Source organism: Suricata suricatta, chromosome 13, assembly GCF_006229205.1.
Source record: "Suricata suricatta isolate VVHF042 chromosome 13, meerkat_22Aug2017_6uvM2_HiC, whole genome shotgun sequence".
Taxonomy (NCBI): Eukaryota; Metazoa; Chordata; class Mammalia; order Carnivora; family Herpestidae; genus Suricata; species Suricata suricatta.
Window position 1 is genome coordinate 6,344,888 of NC_043712.1, and position 21,929 is coordinate 6,366,816.

A 21,929-nucleotide genomic window follows, 5' to 3' on the forward strand; every position below is an offset into this window, starting at 1 on the left:
AACTGTTATCTACCATTCACTGGTGCTTATTGTTCTTGTGGACAAATTACATCTCTCTGAGTCTCAATTCCTTAATATATAACACAGGATGAAAATTCCTAGTGCAAAGAAGTGTCATAAGGATGAAATAAAGTAATGCACAGAAAGCGCTCAGCACAGTGTCTCGTCATACCGGATGCTCTAGCGTGGGAAACACCACCATTATCCACGTCACTACTACAGCTGGCATTACTGCTAGCATCCCTCATGAACGAGCTTCTGCCCTCGCCCTGCCCATCTCATGCTCAACCACCAACAGCCAGAGCCTCACGTCATTTCCCCCACTGGCCAGCGAGCGGAGCAGTCGGGTCAAGTACTGAAACACGTTCAGCTGGATGGCTGTGCCACCTATCTTCCGGACAACACTGCTGGTCTCTTCTGGATGCAGGGTGTGACGGAGGAGAGCCCAGGCCAAAAGCACTGGGGCATGGTGTGGAATGTCCCCGAAGGTTAACATCAAACGGTCCATATCCTGATGAGAAGAAAAAACAAAACCTGTGTCACTAAAAACAGGATCCTCTGTCACATGCAGTAAGTCTCCCAACTGCCCAGTGGCCCCCTGCCCCATCCGGGTACTTACTCCTCCCCACCCCGCAGCCACCTAACTAATAAACCGCTCCACTACTCTTTCCTGTGCCCACATTTGGTTTCTTCTGATTGTAAGTAGTCTAATGTAACATTTTAAATTACTTGTTCAAATGGAATTTTCTTTAGAAAATTTCCCAATCCTTCTTGAAGTTTCTCTAATCTTTCCCCATTGTCTATCTAACTATTGAGTCTCAACATGCTTCCCCTTTGATCTTCCTGCACAAGCTCCATAAACGAAGACGCGCCCGAGGTTCTGTCCTTGGGCCTCTTTCCTCCTGATGCCATCTCTCTGAGTGACTCCACTCATTCTCCCAGACTCAACCATCACCTCTGTGCAGATAACCGAGACCTGAGATTTCTTCCAGATCCAGTTAACTTCTTAGCAATGTAGAACCTCAAATTCTACAACAAGGAAGGTTTCAAGAGGCAGTACTGCCGAGGGGTTAAAAACATACTAACTCTAGACTGTCTTCAAAGGGAAATGCGACTGCTCCCGGCTCACCTGACACATCAGCCCATCCTGTGCAAACTGGTGCAGTTCTCTTCTGTCATCCAGAGCGCACTTATGCAAGGATTCAATATCCATGCCTTCCACCAGGATAAGGGCACTGAAGTAGCTGGAAAGGAAAATGGTATCATGATGTCGTGTGTGCTACTCTGAACCCTGAAGGAGAATGAGGAGAAATATAAAGACACTTCAATATTATCTTTTCTGTAAAAAATAAAAATTATTGAGTTTTTATGCATTTTTTTCATACTAAGTCTTCTAAATTCAGTATGTATTTTACACCTCCAGCACACTTCAATTTGACCACCCACATTTTTTTAAGTAACCTCTCTACACCCAACATGTGGCTCAAGCTCACAACCCCAAGATCAAGAGTCACATGCCCCACCAACTGAGCCAGCGGGGCGTCCCTGGACCAGTCACCGTTCAAGTGCTTTGACAGTCATGTGGGGCTTGTGGCTGCCAAAGCACAGATCCAGTACTGGAAGTTTCTAGAGCCACCAATTACATCTGACCCAGATAAACCATCTCACCACGCAGGTGTGGATCTTTGTCCACAGAGGAAACAGGTCTCACACTGTGGACATATATCCATTCCACCCACTGTAACATCATCCTGTTGGTTAAATGCGGCTGAAGCTCCTCCTCACGGACACAGATGAGAACAGGCAGCTCACCCCAGAGGCTGTACCAAGAGCAGGTAAGAAAACGCTCCACGTCCCAGATAACTAGGGAAAGGCAAACCAGTGCACTAAAGGGATCAAACTGAAGGGGACGGCAGGTAATACCAAGGGTTTGCAAGGCTGTGCGGAAACTGGTTCTTTCTTCCCACTGCCGGCGGAAGTATAAATTGGTACACCCTTTGTGGAGAACAATCTGGCAACAGATATTTTATAATACAAAGGCACAGACCCTGTAACCCAACAATTACATTTCTAGATCTTTATTTTAGAGTCATATTCACCCCGATGCACAGACAGGCTTGTAAAGAATGTTCTTTATAAGCACGGTTTGAAATATCCAAAATAGCTAACTGCCTATCATCAGCGAGCCGTGAATAAACATCCGTATCAGGTACTAATCTGCAGCAGCTAAAAAGAATGCCCTGAGGTGAAAAGAGGGCCAGGATATCCAGTTATGTGAAAAATTAAGTTGTAAAAGCATATACCATTTATTCAAAAAAACATCAACAATGTATTTTCACACATATGAAAAAAAGATGTGGAGCTATTCACTGCCATAAAATTCAAAGTCCATAGATGATGACTTCAAAGAGGGCGGGGGACATATCTGCTTTGTCATAGTCTTCTTAGCATTTGCACTGGCCTGCTGCAGATACTCACCAAACTTTTTTTGAATGGATGAACCTCTTAAATGAAGACAGGAAAAGATGAGAATAGAATACGTATTTTGAGAAAACACGTTCCTCTCAGTCCCAGTCCTTACTCCCTGTACCACCGGGACCGTGAGGGACACCCACTGTTTCCCTGCCCACGGAGTGAAAAGTACATCCAGACTCTCCCCTCACCCCTTCACAGGACCTAGAACATGAACGTGCTAAACTGCACGAGTTCTAGAGACTTACCCAATCCTATCCACGAAAGGGTCCATGGTCTCATCCACCAGGTGCCTGTTGGTTTGCCTACTACCGAATCCTTGCTCTTTAAACATCTTGGTTAATGCCAACAGGTCACTAGGCGCCATCTCAAAGTACGCATAATAAAGGAAAATAATCTCTAGCAGCATGGACTGTTCCCGAAGGCACTGAACAAACCAGCGAGATGCCTGGCGCTCGGTCTGCACAACCAAGGAAGAAAAAATGGGAGCAATAAAGTCAGATTTAAAAACATATTTAAAACATTTTAAAGTTACTTTTATTAAATAATTCATGTATAAGAATAGAGTAAAAATAATCTCTCCCTCTTTGCCAAATATTAAGAATCTATTAAAAGATTACAGAAAAGGATTTTGGAAGTGATACTGGACAAGGTCTGCCTCCCTACAATTCCCCTGCCCAGGCATCCGAACCTGTCACTGGAGGGAACCACTGTCAGAGGTTCTGTCTTTCCTTCCAGTAACGTGCCGCACACTCCTTCGCTCCTCCATTCACTCTATCGTCTGTCCACCTCCCTCCCTACGCGTGCATCCATCTCTAAACCAAACTATTCTGCACCTTACTTTTTTCACTTAACAACGTATCTTACAGATTATTTCCTCTAATAGTACATTAAGAATTTTCTTATTTTTCATTACCAGTCCCCTCATTGGTTTTTACAGTTGCAAAGCACTCCACCACATGGAAATGTCATATTTATTTGTTTGGTTGCTTGGCCATAATTTACTTTAACCAGCTCCCTCGGATGTACAAACAAGTGTTGGTGAAGATGTGGAGAGAAAGGACCCCTCGTGCACTAATGGTAGGAATCTAAATTGGTGCAGCCTCCATGGAAAATAGTATCAAGTTTCCTCAAAATACTAAAAAAACACAAAATACCACATGATACAATAAGCCCACTACTGGCTATTTACCCAAAGAAAATGAAAACACTAATTCAAAAGGATAAATGCACCCCTATGTTTACTGCAGCACTATTTACAACAGCCAAGATACAGAAGCAAACCAAGTGTCCTTAGATGATAGATGAATAAAGAAGATGTGGTACACACACGCTCATGTGTGTGCACGTGCAAGGAAACACTACACAGCCACAAAAAGGAAGCGATCTTGCCACTTGCAACAACATGGATGGACCTAGAAGGTATTATGCTGATTGAAATAAGTTAGATAGAAAAAGAAAAATACCATGTGATTTCACTCATATCTGGAAACTAAGAAACAGAACAAATGAAGAAACATACAAAAAGCAGAATCAGACGTGTAAATAGAGAGGACGAACCGATGGTTGCCAGAGGGGAGCGGGTGAGGAGATGGACAAAATGGGTGAAAAAGAGTGGTAGATATGGGCTTCCAGTTGTGGAATGCCTAAGTCATGGGAATAAATGGCACAGAATAGAAAATACAGTCAATGATATTATAATAACATTGTATAGTAACAGATGGTAGCTACACTTGTGGAGAGCATAGCAGAACATGGAGAGAACCGAATACACTGAATCACTATGTAGTACACCTGAAACTTACAAAAAACTGTGTGTCAACCATACTCCAAAATTAAAATAAATATATAAAATCAATGTACAAAAAAAAAATTCGCAAAACCATAGATCTAAACATTCTTGACCTGACTGGTATTTCTCACCACCACACCCAACTACTTCCAAACACACATTATTTTATGTGTACGTGGGACATTCACCAGGAGAGATCATATAATGGGCCAGCACCCATGGGACAGGAAATTTTAAAAGATCAGAATGGGGATACCCAGTGGCTCAGTCAGTTAAGCATCCGACTTTGGCTCAGGTCATCTCACAGTCTGTGTGTTCAAGCCCACCTCGGGTGAGCTTGGGCCCACTTCGGGCTCCTCACTGACAGTGCAGAGCCCATGTCGGATTCTCTCTCTCTCCCCCCTTCTCTCTCTGCCACCTACTCACTCATGTCCTAAGGTCTCTCTAAAATAAAAAATAAAGTTATTAAAAAAAAATCAAAATGATTCAGAATATGTTCTTTGATCATAATGGAGTCAAATTAAAAATCAGTAAGATATCTAAGAAAACATTCAATGTTCGAAAATTAAACAACAGGCTCTAAGTAATACAAGGGTCAAAGAAGTCACAAGGGAAATTAGAAACTATTTTGAACTGAATGATAGTGAAAATCCAACATATCAAATTGTTAGGAAACAGCTAAAAACAATACTTAAAGCAACATTTATAGTTATTTATTAGGAATGTTCTCAAATCTGTTATCTAAGTTTCTATCTTCAAAAATAGTAAAAGAGTGTGGCCCCTAAGTGGCTCAGTCAGTTAAGTGTCCCATTCTCTTAGGTTTTTAAATGCTTTTTATTTTTCGGAGAGAGCATGCACATGCATGAGCAGGAGAGGGGCAGAGAGAGGACAAAGTGTCTGAAGTAGGCTCTGTGCTGACAGCAGAGAGCCCAGATTGGGGACTCAAACTCACAAGCCATGAGATCATTACCTGAGCTGAAGTCAGACACTTAACCGACTGACGCACCCAGACACCCCAAGTGTCTGACTCTTGATTTCAACTCAGGTCATGATATTCCAGGCATGAGATAGAGCCCTGTGTCAGGCTCTGCACTGAGTATGGAGACTTTTTAAGATTCTCTTTCTCTATCCCTCTGCTCCCTCCTCCACTTGCACACTCTAAAATTAAAAACAAAAGAAATAAAAAGAGGTTAAAGAAGAATATTTACCAAAAATATTTTTCAAAAATATTTTAAAAAAATAAAAAAATAAAATACTTTAGAATACATTTAACGGTTGACAGCTAGCTCGGAGCCTGGAGCCTGCCTTCGGATTCTGAGTCTCCCTCTCTCTCTGACCCTAACCTGCTCAGGCTGTCTCTCTCTCTCTCTCCCCCTCTCAAAAATAAGTAAAACATTAAAAAAAATTTTTAAAGGATACATTTAACAAAAAATGTATAATACGTGAATACTGAAAATAAAACCTTACTTAGGGATATTAAGTAAATGAATACATACAACAATGAGCTATACCAGGTTCATGGATCAGAAGAATTAATAACATTATTAAGATGGCAATTCTCCTCAAATTGATTTATGGAGTCAACAAAATTCTGACCAAAACCCTAGAAAGCAATTTTTTTGGAAGATAGATAAGCTAATTCTAAAGTTAATATATAAAAGCAAAGGACCTAGAATAACCAAAAAAGAACAAGGTTGAAAGAATTACGCTACCTAATTTTAAGACTTACTAGTAAAACTATCTTAATCAAGACAGTGTGATATTAATGCAAAGACAGGTGTAGAGTTCAATGGATCAGCGGTAGATCCACATTTTATGATCAACTGATTTTTTTTACAAAGATGCCAAGACAATCCAATGGAAAAAGACAAGTCTTTTCAATACAGGCACTGGGAGAAGATCTCTGTATGGGGAGAACGCTGGTCCGTCCCTTATCTCAACACCATGCACTAACATCAACTAAAAAGTAATTACTGAAGTAAATAAATGTGCTAAAACTATTAAATTTCTAGAAGAAAATAAATAAAATGTGTCATTAGGGTAAGCAAAGATTTCTTTTTTCTTTAAGTTTGTTTAGGAGAGAGTGAGAGTACGCAGCACAAGCCGGGGGGGGGGGGGGGGCCCGAGCAGGCTCCTTGCTGTCAGCACTCAGCCCAACTTGGGTTTCCATCCCACAAACTGTGAGATCATGACCTGAGCCGAAACCAAGAGGCAGTGAGATGCTCAACTGACTGAGCCACCCAGGGGCCTCTAAGCAAAGATTTCTTGAAACAAGGCTCAAAATCAAGAATCCTAAAAGAAAGAGATTAATAAAACAGATTTCATCAAAATTCAACTTTGGTTTTAGACAGTTTAGGTGGAAAAGAAAAGAAAGAAAGAGGAGGGCCTCGGGGGCTCAGTCAGTTAAGCATCCCGCTTCGGCTCAGGTCATGATCTCATGGTTCGTGGGTTTGAGCCCCGCGTCGGGCTCTGTGCTGACAGCTCAGAGCCTGGAGCCTGCTTCGATTCTGTGTCTCCCTCTCTCTCTGACCCTCCCCTGCTCATGCTGTCTCTCTCTGTCTCTCAAAAATAAATAAAAAACATAAAAAAATTAAAAAGAAAGAAAGAAAAATAGCCATTAAGAGAAAATATTTGTAAAACATGCATCTGTCAAACAGCTTGTCTTCAGAAAACATGAACTTTTTTTTTCATGTTTATTTATTTTTGAGAGAAACAGGCATAAGTAGGGGAGGGGCAAAGAGAGAGGGAGACACAGAATCTGAAGCAGGCTCCAGGTCTCGAACTGTCAGCACAGAACCCAATGTGGGGCTCGAACCCATGAATCATGAGATCATGACCTGAGCCAAAGTCAGACGCCCAACTGACCGAGAACTCTTAAAATTCAGTAAGACAAACAACCCAATAAAATGACTGACGCAAAGACTGGATAAACACTTCAACAAAAATATAAGCAAATAAATGTGCAAAAAGATGCTCAACATCACTAGTCATAAGAGAACCACAAATTAAAGCCACAATGAGATATCACTACATGTCTATTAGATGGTTAAAATTAAAATCAATGACCATACCAAGTGTTGGTGTGGATATGGAACAGAAAGAATTCTCAAAAATGCTGTTAAGAACGGAAAACGGTAGCAGTGCCTAGGTAGCTCAGCCAGTTAAGTGTCCAACTCTTGATTCCAACCCAGGTCATCATCTCACGGTTTGTGAGATCACGTCCCAATTGGGCTCTGTGTTGACCCTACTTGGGGTTCTCTCTCTCCCTTTCTCTCTACCCCTCCCTTGCTTCCACATGCTCTCTCCCTTTCTCAAAATAAATTTTAAAACTTAAAAAAAAAAAAAAAAGGAAAATTGTATACCCACTATGGAAAACAGTTTGTCAGTCCCTTATAAAAACATACACTTATAATATGACCCAACAACCCAACTCCCAGGTTATTTATTTACCCAAGAGAAATGAAAACCTATGTCCTATCCATAAAAAGATCTGTATGTTAATGTTCACTGCACATTACTCATAACTTCCAGAAAACAGAACTCAAATGTGTGCCGAATGATGAATGGATAAACCAAATGTGGTATACATCCATAAAGTGAAACAATGTTCAACCACAAATAGGAATGAAGTATCAATACATGAGAATAACATGGATAAATCCCCGAAACAGTATGCTAGTGAGAGAAGCCAAAGAGAAAAGACTATGTACACATTATACGATTCTACTTACATGAAGCTCTAGAGAAGGCAAAATTATATTAACAGTGATACCTATAAATGGTTAATACAACAAATTTTAAATTATGTATTTACCAGAATTTAAGAATCATAGTTAAAAAAAAATCAAACTATAGTCACAGAAAGCAGGTTAGTGGTCGTCTGGGGCAAGAGGTCACAGATTGACTATAAACTTTCTAGAGGAGACAGAAATGTTCCATATACTGATGTGCATACAATCGTCCACACCATACACTTAAAATCAGTGAATTTTAGCAGATGGAAATTATACCTGAATAAAGCTGGGGGTCAGGAATGCCGCCAATGTGTCATTACACAAATTGTTTCACACAAGTGTGAATGTATTTATAGGATAAACTCTTAACCTGGAACTGCTAAGGGATGCTTGGGTGGCTCAGTTGGTTAAGGGTCCAACTTGGGCTCAGGTCATGATCTCACAACTTGTGAGTTCAAGCCGTGCACCAAGCTCTGTTGTCAGCATGGAGCCTGCTTCAGATCCTCTGTCTCCCTCTCTCTCTGCCCCTCCTCTGCTCACTTGCTCTCTCTCAAAAATAAAAATAAGAATAAGAATAAATTGGAATTGCTAAATCAAGAAACATGTGCTTTTCAATTTTTAAATAGTCATATTTTCCATCAAAAATACTATTTATACAGCAAAACATGAGCACCCATTATCCCATCCCATGAACAAAAGTGTTGCCATGTGAATTTGTCATTGCTTTGGCCTGTTTTTCTATTGGGTCTTAATGATTTAGAAGAGTTCTTTCTATTTTAAGAACCCAGTATGAGCTTGTCTTGACTTTGTTTACTGTGCTAGTTTTCTTCTTGGCTTTTTTGCCTTGCAAAGTTTTCAATTTGATATTGCTGGGTTTACAATTATTTTTCTTTTATGGCTTCTGAGTTTTATTTTAAAAAGTCTTCCCCACTCCAAAACAGAACGAGAGAGGGGCAAGATGGTGGAGAAGTAGGGAGCGCTGTAATCTCCACCCGCCCGCAACTATCAAACTGGGAAGAATTAAAAGCCACAATATTCTGATCTCCAAGAAGGGAGGTCTGCGCACAGACTCCTTATTGATAATGGCCTCATGGATGCCTGAGTGAGTGCGAACTGGGACCAGACACTCTGAGGGGAGTCTACGCCAAGCGGAACTGGGAGAGAGCGCACCCAGAAACTTGGCGCCGGGCCGGCAGACGGCTGTGTGCCTAGAGGCGGCTCTGGACCTGGAGGGCCGGTGGCGATCGGGCCGTGCAGGGCAGCTCGCGGGACGACCGTGTAGCTCGGCACAGAGCCGGGAGGAAGGGAAGGAGAGACTGAAAACACTCTTAGAGTGATCTCTGGAGAGGGGAGACCTCAGCCCAGGAAGTAGACACAAACACCTCATGTGCAGCTGCTGAGCATGGGGAGAGAAATCCATCCCCCTCAACTGGCTTATTCTCCCTTGGGGTCTCCGACTTCAGGAGCCAGGGATAAGTTGGCTTCCCAGTCCCCCGACTCAATCCCGGCCAGAAAGCCGCCCACCTGCCGGAGATCATTTTAACTGTGGCGGCAGCATTGAGTTCATGGACTAGGATTTAGAACCTGGCGGAGCTTAGAAAACCAAAGCAATCTGACCCGTCTGTGGAACGGGGCGGACGGACTCAAGGGAGAGGCTGGCAACACATGGTCTGAGGCAGCTTGGGGCCCCGCCATTCTTCTCCCTGAAACCACTAAGGCGGGGCCTCAGAGAGCAGCCCCTGAGACCCAACCTACCTACACCAAACCACGCCCATCTGCGCTGGAGAGCTGCTTTTTCTTATTATTTTTATTTTTTTTTTAATTTTTTCATTATTTTTTTCATTATTTAATTTTTCCCCTTGTTTTCTCTTTTCTGTATTCCTTTTTCCTTCTTTTCTCCCTTTCCCCCCTGGAGTCTGGGAAAGACCAACATTTATGCACATCTGTGATTAGATCAACTCTTACCATCCAGATGTATTTTTCCTTATCTCATTCTTATCTCTCCCCTCCACAGGTTTTATGGTCCCAGACTGCCCTTTATCTGTGGCTGTTTCTGCACCCTCTCTCTGCTTTCTTTTTTTCCTTTCCTATCCTTTCTTTTCTTTTCTGTTCTTTTTTTCTTTCCCATTTTGGTTTGCTTATTTACTTGATCTGTGTGTTTACGTGCTTTTGTTCCCTGTGTGTTTGTCTGTCTGTTTTCCTTTTCAGGGCTACCTCAAGAAACAAGCCAAAGCACACATGGTGGAGGGTGCCAAATATCACTGAGTAAGGAAATAAATTAATCAGAGACATAACAAGAGAAACTGAGAGACACCATTAAAAGAACATCTCCTGAAACGACAGGCCCTGGACAAAGAGCCTCATTTAATAGAGCAATACTAACAGGCTCACAGTGCAGAACGAGCTTTTAAAACTGACAAGAGACAGAAAGCTGGCCAAAATGACAAAAGAACTCTCCTCTAAAGAAATTCCAGGAAAAAATCATAGCTACAGAACTGCTCAAAACAGACACAAGCAACAAAACTGAACAAGAATTTAGAACAATTGTCATCAAATTAATCACTGGGCTTGAAAAAAGCATGGAAGCCATCAGAGAAGCTACTGATACAAAGACTGGAGACCTTTAAAAGGCTATAAATGAGGTGTATGATAAAATGGAGGCTGCCACGGCACGGCTTGAAGAGGCAGAGAGAAGAATAGGTGAATTAGAAGACACATTTATAGCAAAAGAGGAAGCCGAGAAAAAGAGGGAGAAACTGATACAGGAGCACGAAAGAACTCAAGACCTGAGTGATACAATCAAACTGAACAATATCGTATCATAGGAGTTCCTGATGAGGAAGAAAGAGAAAAAGGTCCTGAAGGGGGGCTGGATCAAATTATAGCCAAAAATTTCTCTAATCTGGGGAAAGAAAAAAACATTGAAATTAAAGAGGCACATCGAACTCCTATAAGACATAACTTGAACCAACCTTTGGCATGACAAATCATAGTGAAACTGGCAAAATATAAAGATAAAGAGAGAATTCTGAGAGCAGCTAGGGATAAAAGGGCCCTAACATACAAAGGGAAACCTATCAGAGTTGTTACAGACCTATCTAACGAAAGCTGGCAAGCCAGAAAGGAATGGCAGGAAATCTTTAATGTGATGAACAAGAAAAGTATGCAACCAAGAATTCTTTATCCAGCGAGCCTGTCATTCAAAATAGGAGAGATAAAGGTTTTCCCAAATAAAGAAAAATTGAGAGAATTCATCACCACCAAACCAGCCCTACAAGAAATCCTAAGAGGGACTTTAGAGAGAAAAGTAGCAAGGGGATAAGACACCAGAGACATCAATACACACATGAACTCTACAGAGAACACAACGAATCAAAACAGAATAAAACACAACAAAAGAACAACCCCCCTTACCATGTTTTCTAATATTTTTAGAGTTATTTTGTTTAAAGTAAACTTTATGCCCAATGTGGGGCTCAAAATCATGACCCTGAGATCAAGATTCACAGGCTCTACCAATAGAGTCAGCCAAGCACCCCTATAGTTAATTTTTTTGTTGTTGTTCAATTTGAATCATCTATGTGATTCTCTTTTGGTAGAAGATAGAAGATGGAGTTTATTTTTTCTCCCCATGGCTACCCCATAGTTCAATGCCATTTATTGAAAACTACATTTCCCACTGATTGAAATGGCACCTTTCTCCTGTGCTAACTCACCATCTGGGTCCATAGCTAGACCTTCTGTTATGCTCTACTTATAAGTCTACTTATTCATGTGCCAAGGTTATGCTGTAAATTAGCATAGTGGGAATTACCTAATAAAAGTAATTTCCCTTTTTCAAAAATCTCCTGGCTATTCTTACTTATTTTTCACATGAATTTTAGAATCAGCTCACTCAGTTCAAAAATAAAGGTAAAACAAATATTTATTTGTTTGTTTTTAGGGATTATAGTAAATTCATAGGCTGGGATGGCTTGGTGGGTCAGTCGATTAAGCGTCCAACTTAGCTCAGGTCGTGATCTCACAGCTCATGAGTTCAAGCTCCATGTGGGACTTTGTGCTGACAGCTCAGAGCCTGGAGCCTGCGTCGGATTCTGTGTCTCCCCCGCTCTCTCTCTGTCCCTCCCCCACTCACGTGCGATCTCTCTCAAAAATAAACATTTCTAAAAATTAAAAATAAATAAATAAATGCAATTATAGGTAAACATAAGAAGAATTGACACTTTTATGTTTTTTTTTATTTATTTATTATTGAGAGATAGAGACAGAGCATGAGCATGAGGGGGACATAAAGAGGGGGAGACACAGAATCTGAAGCAGGCTCCAGGCTCTGAGCTGTCGCACAGAGCCCGAGACGGGGCTCGAGTTGACAAACCACGAGAGCACGACCTGAGCTGCAGTAGGACACTTAACCGACGGAGCCCCCCCAGGAGCCCCCATGTTGCTGTCTTTATATTCAAGAACGCAGTGTGTTTCTCCATTTGGTTATGACTTTTTTATACCCTTTGTAGAATTTTAAAGTTCTCTTCATTTAGATTTTGGATGGCTGCATGCTTATTCCTGAGAAACTTATGCTTCTATGGCTATTGTAAATGGGCCCTTTACTGCTATTAAATATTTTCTATTTACTATCCATATTTTAGTTATTGTTTTAATAACCACAGATTTTTTTCAAAACAAAAAAGATTATATTCTAATCTATAAATGCAGACTGCTTTATGACTTAGGATAAAACAGACTAGTGTCACGTACTTAATAGATAATGATAATAAATAGTATGAAATCTAGAATTTAGAGTTCCATTAACAACTAAGGGAAGACTTAGGTAAGAATAGAAAGTAAATTAACTGAATAGACGAAGTCAGGTGAAAATGCCCAGAAGGAAGTACCATTACTTAAAGTCATCGATATTTTGATCCATGACTTTTCTGAAGTAAGATAATCTATAAATGTTGTAAGTTAATAAATGAATAAACAATTTAACTTGGAGCTCTACACACAAGGGTATACAATTCTCGTAAGCATTACCAGAAGGCCCAGGAGCCACATACCATGAGGTTTCCATGTGTTTCCCAGGTTGGTGCTTCAGTTTTATAAAGCTCTTCGAACTGCTGTCTGTATTTTGTAACTAGTTCCTTCTCTAATTTATCAACACAGTCTGCATATTCAACCTTAAGAAAAGAAAAAAATTGCTCAGAGTAACTTATACCTAGAGTAAAAGGTTAATATTCAAATGAATGTGAATGTGAATATGAATATTATAAAATTATTAAAAAGTATTGAATTTTATAGGATAAAGAAAACCAAGAGGACTAAATGGGCTTACCCTATAGGGGTGTCTTTCATCTTGGAAATAAGTGAGAAGGTGTAAGACACAACGAAGAATACAGGTTCTTTCTTCATAGTAATAATCTGCAATCTGGGAAGAACCCAAAGACACTAAATCAGTTATTGACCTTTACACAGAAGACACTCAATTTTAAACTTACTGATAAGGAGACCACTTAAAGATATGAATGGAAAATTCTGATTTCTACAAGCAATCACAAAATGGAAAGATTGTGTTAGGCCAAAAGAAAGTGAAAGACCTTCATGAAGTAGGATAAGAGTAAGTCTTACAAGCTGCAAGGAATTATTTAAAAATATAAACAAGTTCTGGGGCGCCCGAGTGGTTCAGTCGGTAAAGCGTCCAACTTCAGCTCAGGTCATGATCTTGCAGTTTGTGGGTTGGAACCCCGTGCCGGGCTCTGTGCTGACGGCTCAGAGCCTGGAGCCTGCTTCAGATTCTGCGTCAACCTCTCTTTCTGCCCCTACCCCTGCTCATGCCCTGTCTCTGTGTCTCTCAAAAATAAGTAAACATTGGGGTTCCTGGGTGGCTCAGTCGGTTAAGCCTCCAACTTCGGCTCAGGTCAGATCTCACATTCGTGGGTTCGAGCCCCGCGTCAGGCTCTGTGCTGACAGCCAGCTCAGAGCCTGGAGCCTACTTCTGGTCCTGTGTCTCCTTCTCTCTCTGCCCCTCCCCCTCTCATGCTCTGTCTCTCTCTGTATCATAAATAAAAATAAAACATTAAAAAAAAGTTAAAAAAAATAAGTAAACATTAAAGTTTACTCACATCTATATATATAAACTAGTTTTCTAGTATGACTTCTCAGAGCTTTCAAAAAACACACAATGCTGTAACTGACAGGCCAAATAAATGAAAACAAATATAAAAATATCACTTGTATATGTCCTAACTGCTTGTAACTAATGTACTTAATTCTTAATAAACAACAAAATAGGAAACCACTTCAGAAGTCGCAGTCAAATTCTACTTTATAGGACATCCTCAATGAAAAGGTTGTTTTGGAGGGTAGGGAGAGATAAAGAAAAAAATATATAAATTAATCTTCTTGCATTTAGACCCAGAGGGAAACTACACATAAACCAGTTTTCATCCCCAGTAACGAAGAATGGCCTTTGGGAAGGGTCTCTGCTGGGTCTGGTGGTAAAAACCTCGTTTCAGCGTGTTACTACGCTACTTCCCTGAGGCCTCAGTGCTTACTCAGCGAAACAGCCAGCAATGCCCAGAACAAGGTCAAGAAGCCATCGCCCAATTTGACATCAAAGAATGAAAACAGTGACTACTGCTGACCTTCAGGATCAAGGCCTGGCTCTGCCTCTCATCTTGCAGTACCGTCTGAAGGAAAAAAGAACAGTCAAGAAGCCATCACATGAGCAAAGCTCAATTAACAAAGAAAAAGGTAATCAGCTTTAGCTCACCCTTCAAGATTATAACTGCCCATTCATTTTTGGAAATATTTTTTACCTATGTGTATCCAAATTTGTACTCAAATCCCTGCCCCCTCCTCTGGACTCCATTTCCGCATATGTGGAACGTCAGGTTGGATAACCAAGATACTGTGCCAGGTCGTTTGCAGCTCTGGTGTCCTGAGACTCTATGATTAAATGTCAGTCTTTGACTTCTCCAGCCCCTCCAAGTCTGATAACAGACCTTATTACATACAAGCTTTTGAAGTCTTCAGAAAGTCTTTCCTGAGAACGACTGTGTCTGAACGCGGACCTGTTGCAAAGAAGCACTACCCAAGGCCTTCCACCTGACGCCAGCAAGGGAAAGGACAAAGGCAGGAAGAAGCAGCCGGACAGAACTACAAACCTTTAGTGAGTCCCGAGTACCTCTATAATCCTCTTGAAGGTAACACTGGAGCAATTGCACACTCTGTTCCTCGTCAAGACCCTGAAATACAGAGGCCGTAAGTGAGGGGAACAGCCTCCTCAACTCAGAAAACACACATAGAGTGCAGAACATTCTAAAGATTTATCCTTTAGAATGAACACAGAACTTGGAAGAAATAAAAACTTTTTTTTTTTTTTACACAAAATAAACTCAGGTATTGATGCACACGCTGCTGGGTTGAGAAGAGAGGAGAGGCCTAGGTTCACAGTAAATCCTTTGGAGCCAGTTGTGGAAACTCAAGTACAGGCAGACATTTCTGCTTCCAAAGGCCATGATATGTTTCCCTCTCAGGCCTGACAACCAGATACCGCCCCCTCCTTTGATTTGCAATCAATGTAAACTAACTGAGGTCAACAGAATTTTGGTTATTTATGTAGTCACAAGGACAGAATAATATTCTGTTATCAATGGTGAGCTGACAAAAATGAAGTAGTCCAAGTGTTTGTTAAAGTTGGTAAACAGCTGAATGTGGGGGGGGTGTTACCAGACAGATCACTCAACAAGCATGAAGATGTGTCTGGAATGATAGAGGAGGAAAAGTGGAAGGGAGAGAGACTGAAGCAATCGCAGAAACCTCATTTCCTCTCTTCTCTCCACTTCCTCCCTCAAGAAGGAATGTGTTTGAGAGCTTCATGTTTTAGATCTGTTTTAGGTCTTATAATGTCTCATTTAATATAATGAGAGCACCCTAGGGAAGAGACAGTTACTGCCCACTACTAGTTTGAAATCTATCAAGAGTATTAAGAAAATATACAATAGATAGATGAAACAGGTAGAGGGCCATGTGAATGGTGGAAATAAATAGCCTACAGTTTTAACTGGTAGAATAAGACATCCCCTTACCCCTACAAGTCCACACTAGATGTATCAGTACAGCTCCTCAGCTAAAAGATACTGGTTGTAAAAAATGTACACCTAGGGGCACGTGAGTAGCTCAGTTGGTTAAGCATCCAACTTTGACTCAGGTCATGATCTTGCGGTTCATGAGGACCAGCCCCACGTCGGGCTCTGTGCTGACAGCTCGGAGCTTGGAGCTGCTTCAGACTCTGTCTCCCTCTTTCTCTGCCCCTCCCCTGCTCGTGCTCTGTCTCTGCCTCTCAAAACTAAATAAACATTAAAAAAATTTTTTTAATGTACACCTAATGTTTTGATCTATTTTAGACTAGATTTTTCAAAATCATGTTTCAGGGCACCTGGGTGGCTCAGACGGTTAAGTGTCCAGCTTCAGCTCAGGTCACGATCTCATAGTTCTTGGGTTCGAGCCCTGCATCGGGCTCTGTGCTGACAGCTAGCTCAGAGCCTTTTGAGGCTGCTTCAGATTCTGTATCTCCCCCTCTCTCTCTGACCCTCCCCTGCTCGCACTGTCTCTCTCTGTCTCTCAAAAATAGATATAAAACATTAAAAAAAATTTTTAATTTTTTAAAATCATGTTTCAAATATAACACTATATTTAAGCAGCTAAGTTGTCACTCAGTGGTAAAAGATAAACGCTTCTGAAAAATACTGTAAATGTTGCTATGAACAAAATACCTAAACAAAAATCCTTTAAAAGATATCATACAAGATGATAATTTTGCCCCAAATAGAAGAAAAAGAAGCCAGTGACTGACATGTAATTTACATGATGTAGATACAACTGTGCTTATTTACCAAGCAGTAATACACTAGCAGGCATGACTGGGGTTTCCAAAATCAAAAAGAGGGGCACCGGGGTGGCTGAGTCGAATGAGCTCCTGACTTTGTCTCAGGTCGCCATCTCACTGTTCCTGGGTTCAAGCTCCGCGCCATGCTGACAGTGCGGAGCCTGTTCAGATTCTGTCTCCCTCTCTCTCTCTGCCCCTCCCCCACTTGCTCTCTCAAAAATAGACATTAAAAAAAAGAAAACAAAAAGAAACAGCTACATATTTAAATACAATCTAGTAATTGAAGGATCACCACAGGCATGCTGAAGAAAACTCTAGTGTTTGCATATGTATACATACATGTGCACATGTGTGTGTATATATGGATCCGTGTGTATATATCATTTGTGTGTGTCTGTACATAGTGTATATATAGTAAACAGGTCTGAGAACTTAATTAGTAGCTTTTTAGCATGAAGAGTTGCAACATGAATATTTTTGAAACACTATATGCTCAATTTAATCTCCAAACCAGAAATACACTGAATTTTCACTTACAATCAATCACTAACAACAAAACAACGCACATCTGCAGTGCAAGTAGTAAACTGAGGCAGTGCTAATTTTTACTCACCAAAAACTTGCTGATTCTTAAACCCAGTTCCTTCAGTGGTGAAGCCACATCTTTATTAGCTTTCACTTTTTCAGCTGAATTTGGACTATGAAAAGAACAATGAATCATTTCCTCATTCTTATTGACCCTCTGAGGATTTTAAACAAAAATACTTAAAGATATTTTTACAACAGATCTTTTCCTGCCCTCTACGTGCCTACAAAATACACACACACACAACTTCATCTCTACACATTTTATAACACAGAACTACTTATGCCTAAACGATATAGTATATGTCTGTTACAAATTACAGTTGTAATAATATATGTGGATACATTAAACTACATTATTCTTGATCCTTACAACTATCCTGAAAGGTAAATATTACTATCCCCATTTTACAAGTGGAATTACTAATACTCAGAAAGAATAAATAACTTACCAAAAATCCCACAGCTATTAGAAAGTTGAGGTGAAATTTAAAACCAGGTCTGTTAGTATACGGATACACATTGCCTAGCTCTGCCCGTTGAGAAGGCCTCGAAGCTATAGCACCCCAGCAGCAAGGAGCACCCCGCACCCAGATCTTGGCTTCTCATACCATTATCTTTTTGTTCCTCATACCATTGTCTAATAAAAGTTACCAAGACTCCTTAGATAAACAGCTAACTCTAGAGCTGGGGCAGGGAAAATACAAGATGAGCCTGGAGCATCTTGTAATGCCAGAAAATAAGAAAATAATTCAGGGGAAAAAAGGATGGAGAAATGTCAAGACTACATAGAAGCCAACCCAAAAGAACTCTCAGTGACCAAAGCTAAAACAAAGCATAAACAAAGTATAAAATAAATATACATGTGCCTGTATAAATAAATAAATCAATACAGAGAAGGGAAAAATCTTCCTTAGAGAAGAAATCCAAATGATATATATAGATGCTACTCCCTTCAGGAAGTAAAGTTTAATTCCACTATACCCCCAGCTAGAAAGTAGGCTATACTTAGTGACCCATTTCTAAAACAAAATAGGGAAAGAGGAAAAAATAAAATGACTTTACAGAAGAGAAACTTGGCAAATACTACCTTGCCCAAGTGAGCAAGATTAACATCACCAGTGATTTCATGTGGATTACCACATCCTCTGTTATGATAAGAATGATACTTCATTTCTGTGCATTCTTCCCAAACACCCACAACCCCAATCTAATAAGAAAAAAACATGAGACAAATCCAAATTGAGGACATTCTACAAAATACTTGACCAGTTCTCCTCAAAACTATTCAAGATGATGAAAATTAGGGAAAGACACTGTCACATCTAAGAGCTAATGAGACACGACAACTAAATGCAATGTGGGATCCTGAACTGAATCCTGAACAGAAAAAGGACATTAAAGAAAAAAAAAAAAGGTTAAATTCAAATAAAGTCTGAAGTAAAAAAAAGTCTGTCAGACCTCAAATCATGGGCTATTGACAAAAGAAACTTTTGTCTTTAAAAAAAGAAAGTAATGCCACAAATGTCCATTCTGTGAACTACAAGCATGTTGTTGTTGGATTTGCTTTATAGACTCTCACATTTCACAGGAAATCCACAACACAAAGGCTACTTAGTGTAAGGTTAAACAGTAAACTCTGAAAGAGGCAACACAGAATGATGATTAAGAACACAGACACTGGAGTAAGACTGCCAGGTTCAAATCCTGGTTCTACACTTACTAGCTGTGTGACCTTGGGCAAGTTACTTAACCTCTTTGTGCCTCAGTTTCCCCATCTGTAAAATGGAAACAATAATAATAAAAGTACCTAGAGATGATAATATAGTGATTAGCTTCTTTTTTTTTAAGTCCATATATTTTAGACACACAGCAGTTACAGATAAAACAACATGATGTCTGGGAGTTACTTCAAAATAAGTATGGGGGAAGGGATAATGAAAACTAAAAAAAGAAACTTCTTCACTAACCTAAGAAAATGAAGATGGAAAGTACAGTAAAAAAAAAAAAAAAAATCAGATATTCAGAAGTAGAAAGGAAATGAGGGCGGCCTGGGAATTACAACCCATAACAGTGCAATCTGTACCAGGAATTAAGATAAAAGAGTCTATCTAGTCCTACAACGTATACTCTCTTCTTTTTAAAAACTAATTTATACTTTATTACTGTTGTTTTCATTGCCCAGGAAAAAAATCTTTATTTTCAAGCAAAGAATAAAAGTATCTACTTAAAGGGCTGTTATCAGGATTAAGTAACTTCTGATAAGTGCTAAGAATAATAATTGGTACACAGTATACACTTTAGTGGTCAGCTGCTACCGTCGACGGTCCACTGCACTATCTCGGCACTCGGTGCTGACCATATTTCACATAAACATGGGGGACCGAGATAAATATTAGAACTATTCCTTGATGAGTTAACGAGTCCCCATCCCCAGGCAGGAGGGTTATACAACTGCATTCAACGACATTATATTTCTAAAAGGAATTCCCCTTTCAACAAACAGTAAAAATGTGCCTCTTTTCCACTGGTAACCAAATTATATTCTCTGTAATCTCCCTGACCTAGCAGCGTCGCCAAATCGTACACGAAGACCGCTGCACTACCCAGCTTCCTCTAGCCAGACGCACGGAAGAGCCATACCTGGGAGGTTTATAGTACGACAGCCCCTCTAAGAGCCGCTGCCAATGTTTATTCAGTTCTGCCTCAATCTGATTCTGGAAAAGAACAAAGAAATTATACAAGGATTTACATATACTTGGTCTTTTTCATATGTTTCTCCCCATAGCTGAAATTATTTTGAATAGAAAATTCCGTAGCCTCCTTTTCCTTGCTTAACATTCTAACAATGATTTAACCTTATTATAAATATCTTGATAAACTTCCTTTCTGAGGCACCTGGGTAGCTCAGTCCGTTAAGCATGAGACTTCAGCTCAGGTCATATCTCGAGGTCCGTGGGCTTGAGCCCTGTGCAGACGACTCAGAGCTTGGAGTCTGTCTTTGGATTCTGTGTCTCCCTCTCTGCCCCTCCCGTTCGTGCTCTGTCCCTCTCTCATAAAAATAAATAAACATAATGTACTTTCTAGTGGTTGCATGATATTTTATCAAGTAGCTAGCTAATAATTTATTTACCATGCATCTAATGTTAGATACACTTAAGCTGTGATTACTTATTAATATAAATAACGCTATGGTAAAGAGCTTTGTGCACAAAACTTTTTCAGGATTTCCTCCTTGTAAGATATGTTCCTAGAAGTAGAATTATCAGATGAAAGCATATCAAAAATGTTAAGGCTCTAGGGGTACCCGGGGGGTTGAGTCGGTTGACCGTCGGACTTTGGCTCAGGTCATGATCTCACGGTTCTTGAGTTCAAGCCCTGCGTTGGGCTCTGTGCTGAGAGCTCAGAGCCTGGAGCCTGCTTCACATTCTGTGTCTCTCCCCTCCCTCCCCCTGCACCTCTGTCTTTCCCTCTCCTGCTCATACTCTCTCTTTCTCAAAAATAAACATTAAAAAAAAGTTTTTTAAATGTTAAGGCTCTAGAGGTTCCTGGCTGGCTCAGACAGTAGAGCATGTGACTCTTTTTCTTTTTTTTTTTTTTTTTTTTAATTTTTTTAAATATCTTTTTCTTGGGGCACCTGGGTGGCTCAGTCGGTTAAGTGTCTCACGGTTGCGGGTTCAAGCCCCGCGTCAGGCGCTGTGCTGACAGCTAGCTCAGAGCCTGGAGCCTGCTTCTGATTCTGTATCTCTCTCTCTCTGACCCTCCCCTACTCACACTGTCTCTCTCTGTCTCTCAAAAATAAATAAAAAACAAACAAAAAAGTAAACATTAAAAATTAAAATAAATAAATAAATATCTTTTTCTTTTTTAAGTTTGTTTATTTTGAGAAAGAGAGAGAGAGGGAGAGAGAGAGAGAATCCCAAGGAGGCTCCATGCTGTCAGCACAGAGCCCAATGTGGGGCCCGAACCCAAAACTGTGAGAGTCGAAACCAAGAGTTGGTCACTCAACCAAGTGAACCACCCAGGTGTCCCATGACTCTTGATCTCAATGTCATGAGTTCAAGCCCCACATTGGGCATGGAGCCTATGTTAAAAAAAAAAAAGTTAAGGCTCCAAAAAAGGTGTAACATTCATTATGTTAATTACCATAATAACAATAGTAATCATTAAATTCATCTCAATGCTTTACCGGCATAAGGTAAGGCCACTCAAGGATCAAACAAGAACTGTGCTTTACTGATTATATATTTGGAAGTATCCTAGAAACCACAGCCTCTGTGACCTAAGGAGCTAGCTACATGGAAAAGGAGAAAAAAGGCAAGGAAAGTATGAGACAGAGAAAAAGCCTGAGAATCTTCCTTAGCCCTGAGGTAGCAGAAAGGTATTTGGACCCCAGCCCTGAGCAGCCAGTCAAGCAGCATTGGTATCTTTTCAGATAAGGAATCCCTATAAGACAAAGAAAGGT

At 40.4% G+C, this 21,929-nt stretch overlaps 1 protein-coding gene across 2 annotated transcripts in view; it reads right to left on the reverse strand.

Annotated features, from left to right (window-relative positions):
* Nucleotides 1-21,929, reverse strand: part of NUP188 (nucleoporin 188) — a 52,701-nt gene that overhangs the window by 23,351 nt on the left and 7,421 nt on the right. For both annotated transcript variants that reach the window (XM_029920779.1, XM_029920778.1), the window contains exons 3-11: nucleotides 20,108-20,181; nucleotides 17,493-17,577; nucleotides 15,156-15,236; nucleotides 14,634-14,678; nucleotides 13,325-13,417; nucleotides 13,050-13,169; nucleotides 2,721-2,932; nucleotides 1,130-1,244; nucleotides 311-511 (exon numbers count right to left, since the gene is read on the reverse strand). In XM_029920779.1, coding sequence (XP_029776639.1) covers nucleotides 311-511; nucleotides 1,130-1,244; nucleotides 2,721-2,932; nucleotides 13,050-13,169; nucleotides 13,325-13,417; nucleotides 14,634-14,678; nucleotides 15,156-15,236; nucleotides 17,493-17,577; nucleotides 20,108-20,181 — 1,026 coding nt within the window. The remainder of the gene's footprint in view (nucleotides 1-310; nucleotides 512-1,129; nucleotides 1,245-2,720; nucleotides 2,933-13,049; nucleotides 13,170-13,324; nucleotides 13,418-14,633; nucleotides 14,679-15,155; nucleotides 15,237-17,492; nucleotides 17,578-20,107; nucleotides 20,182-21,929) is intronic.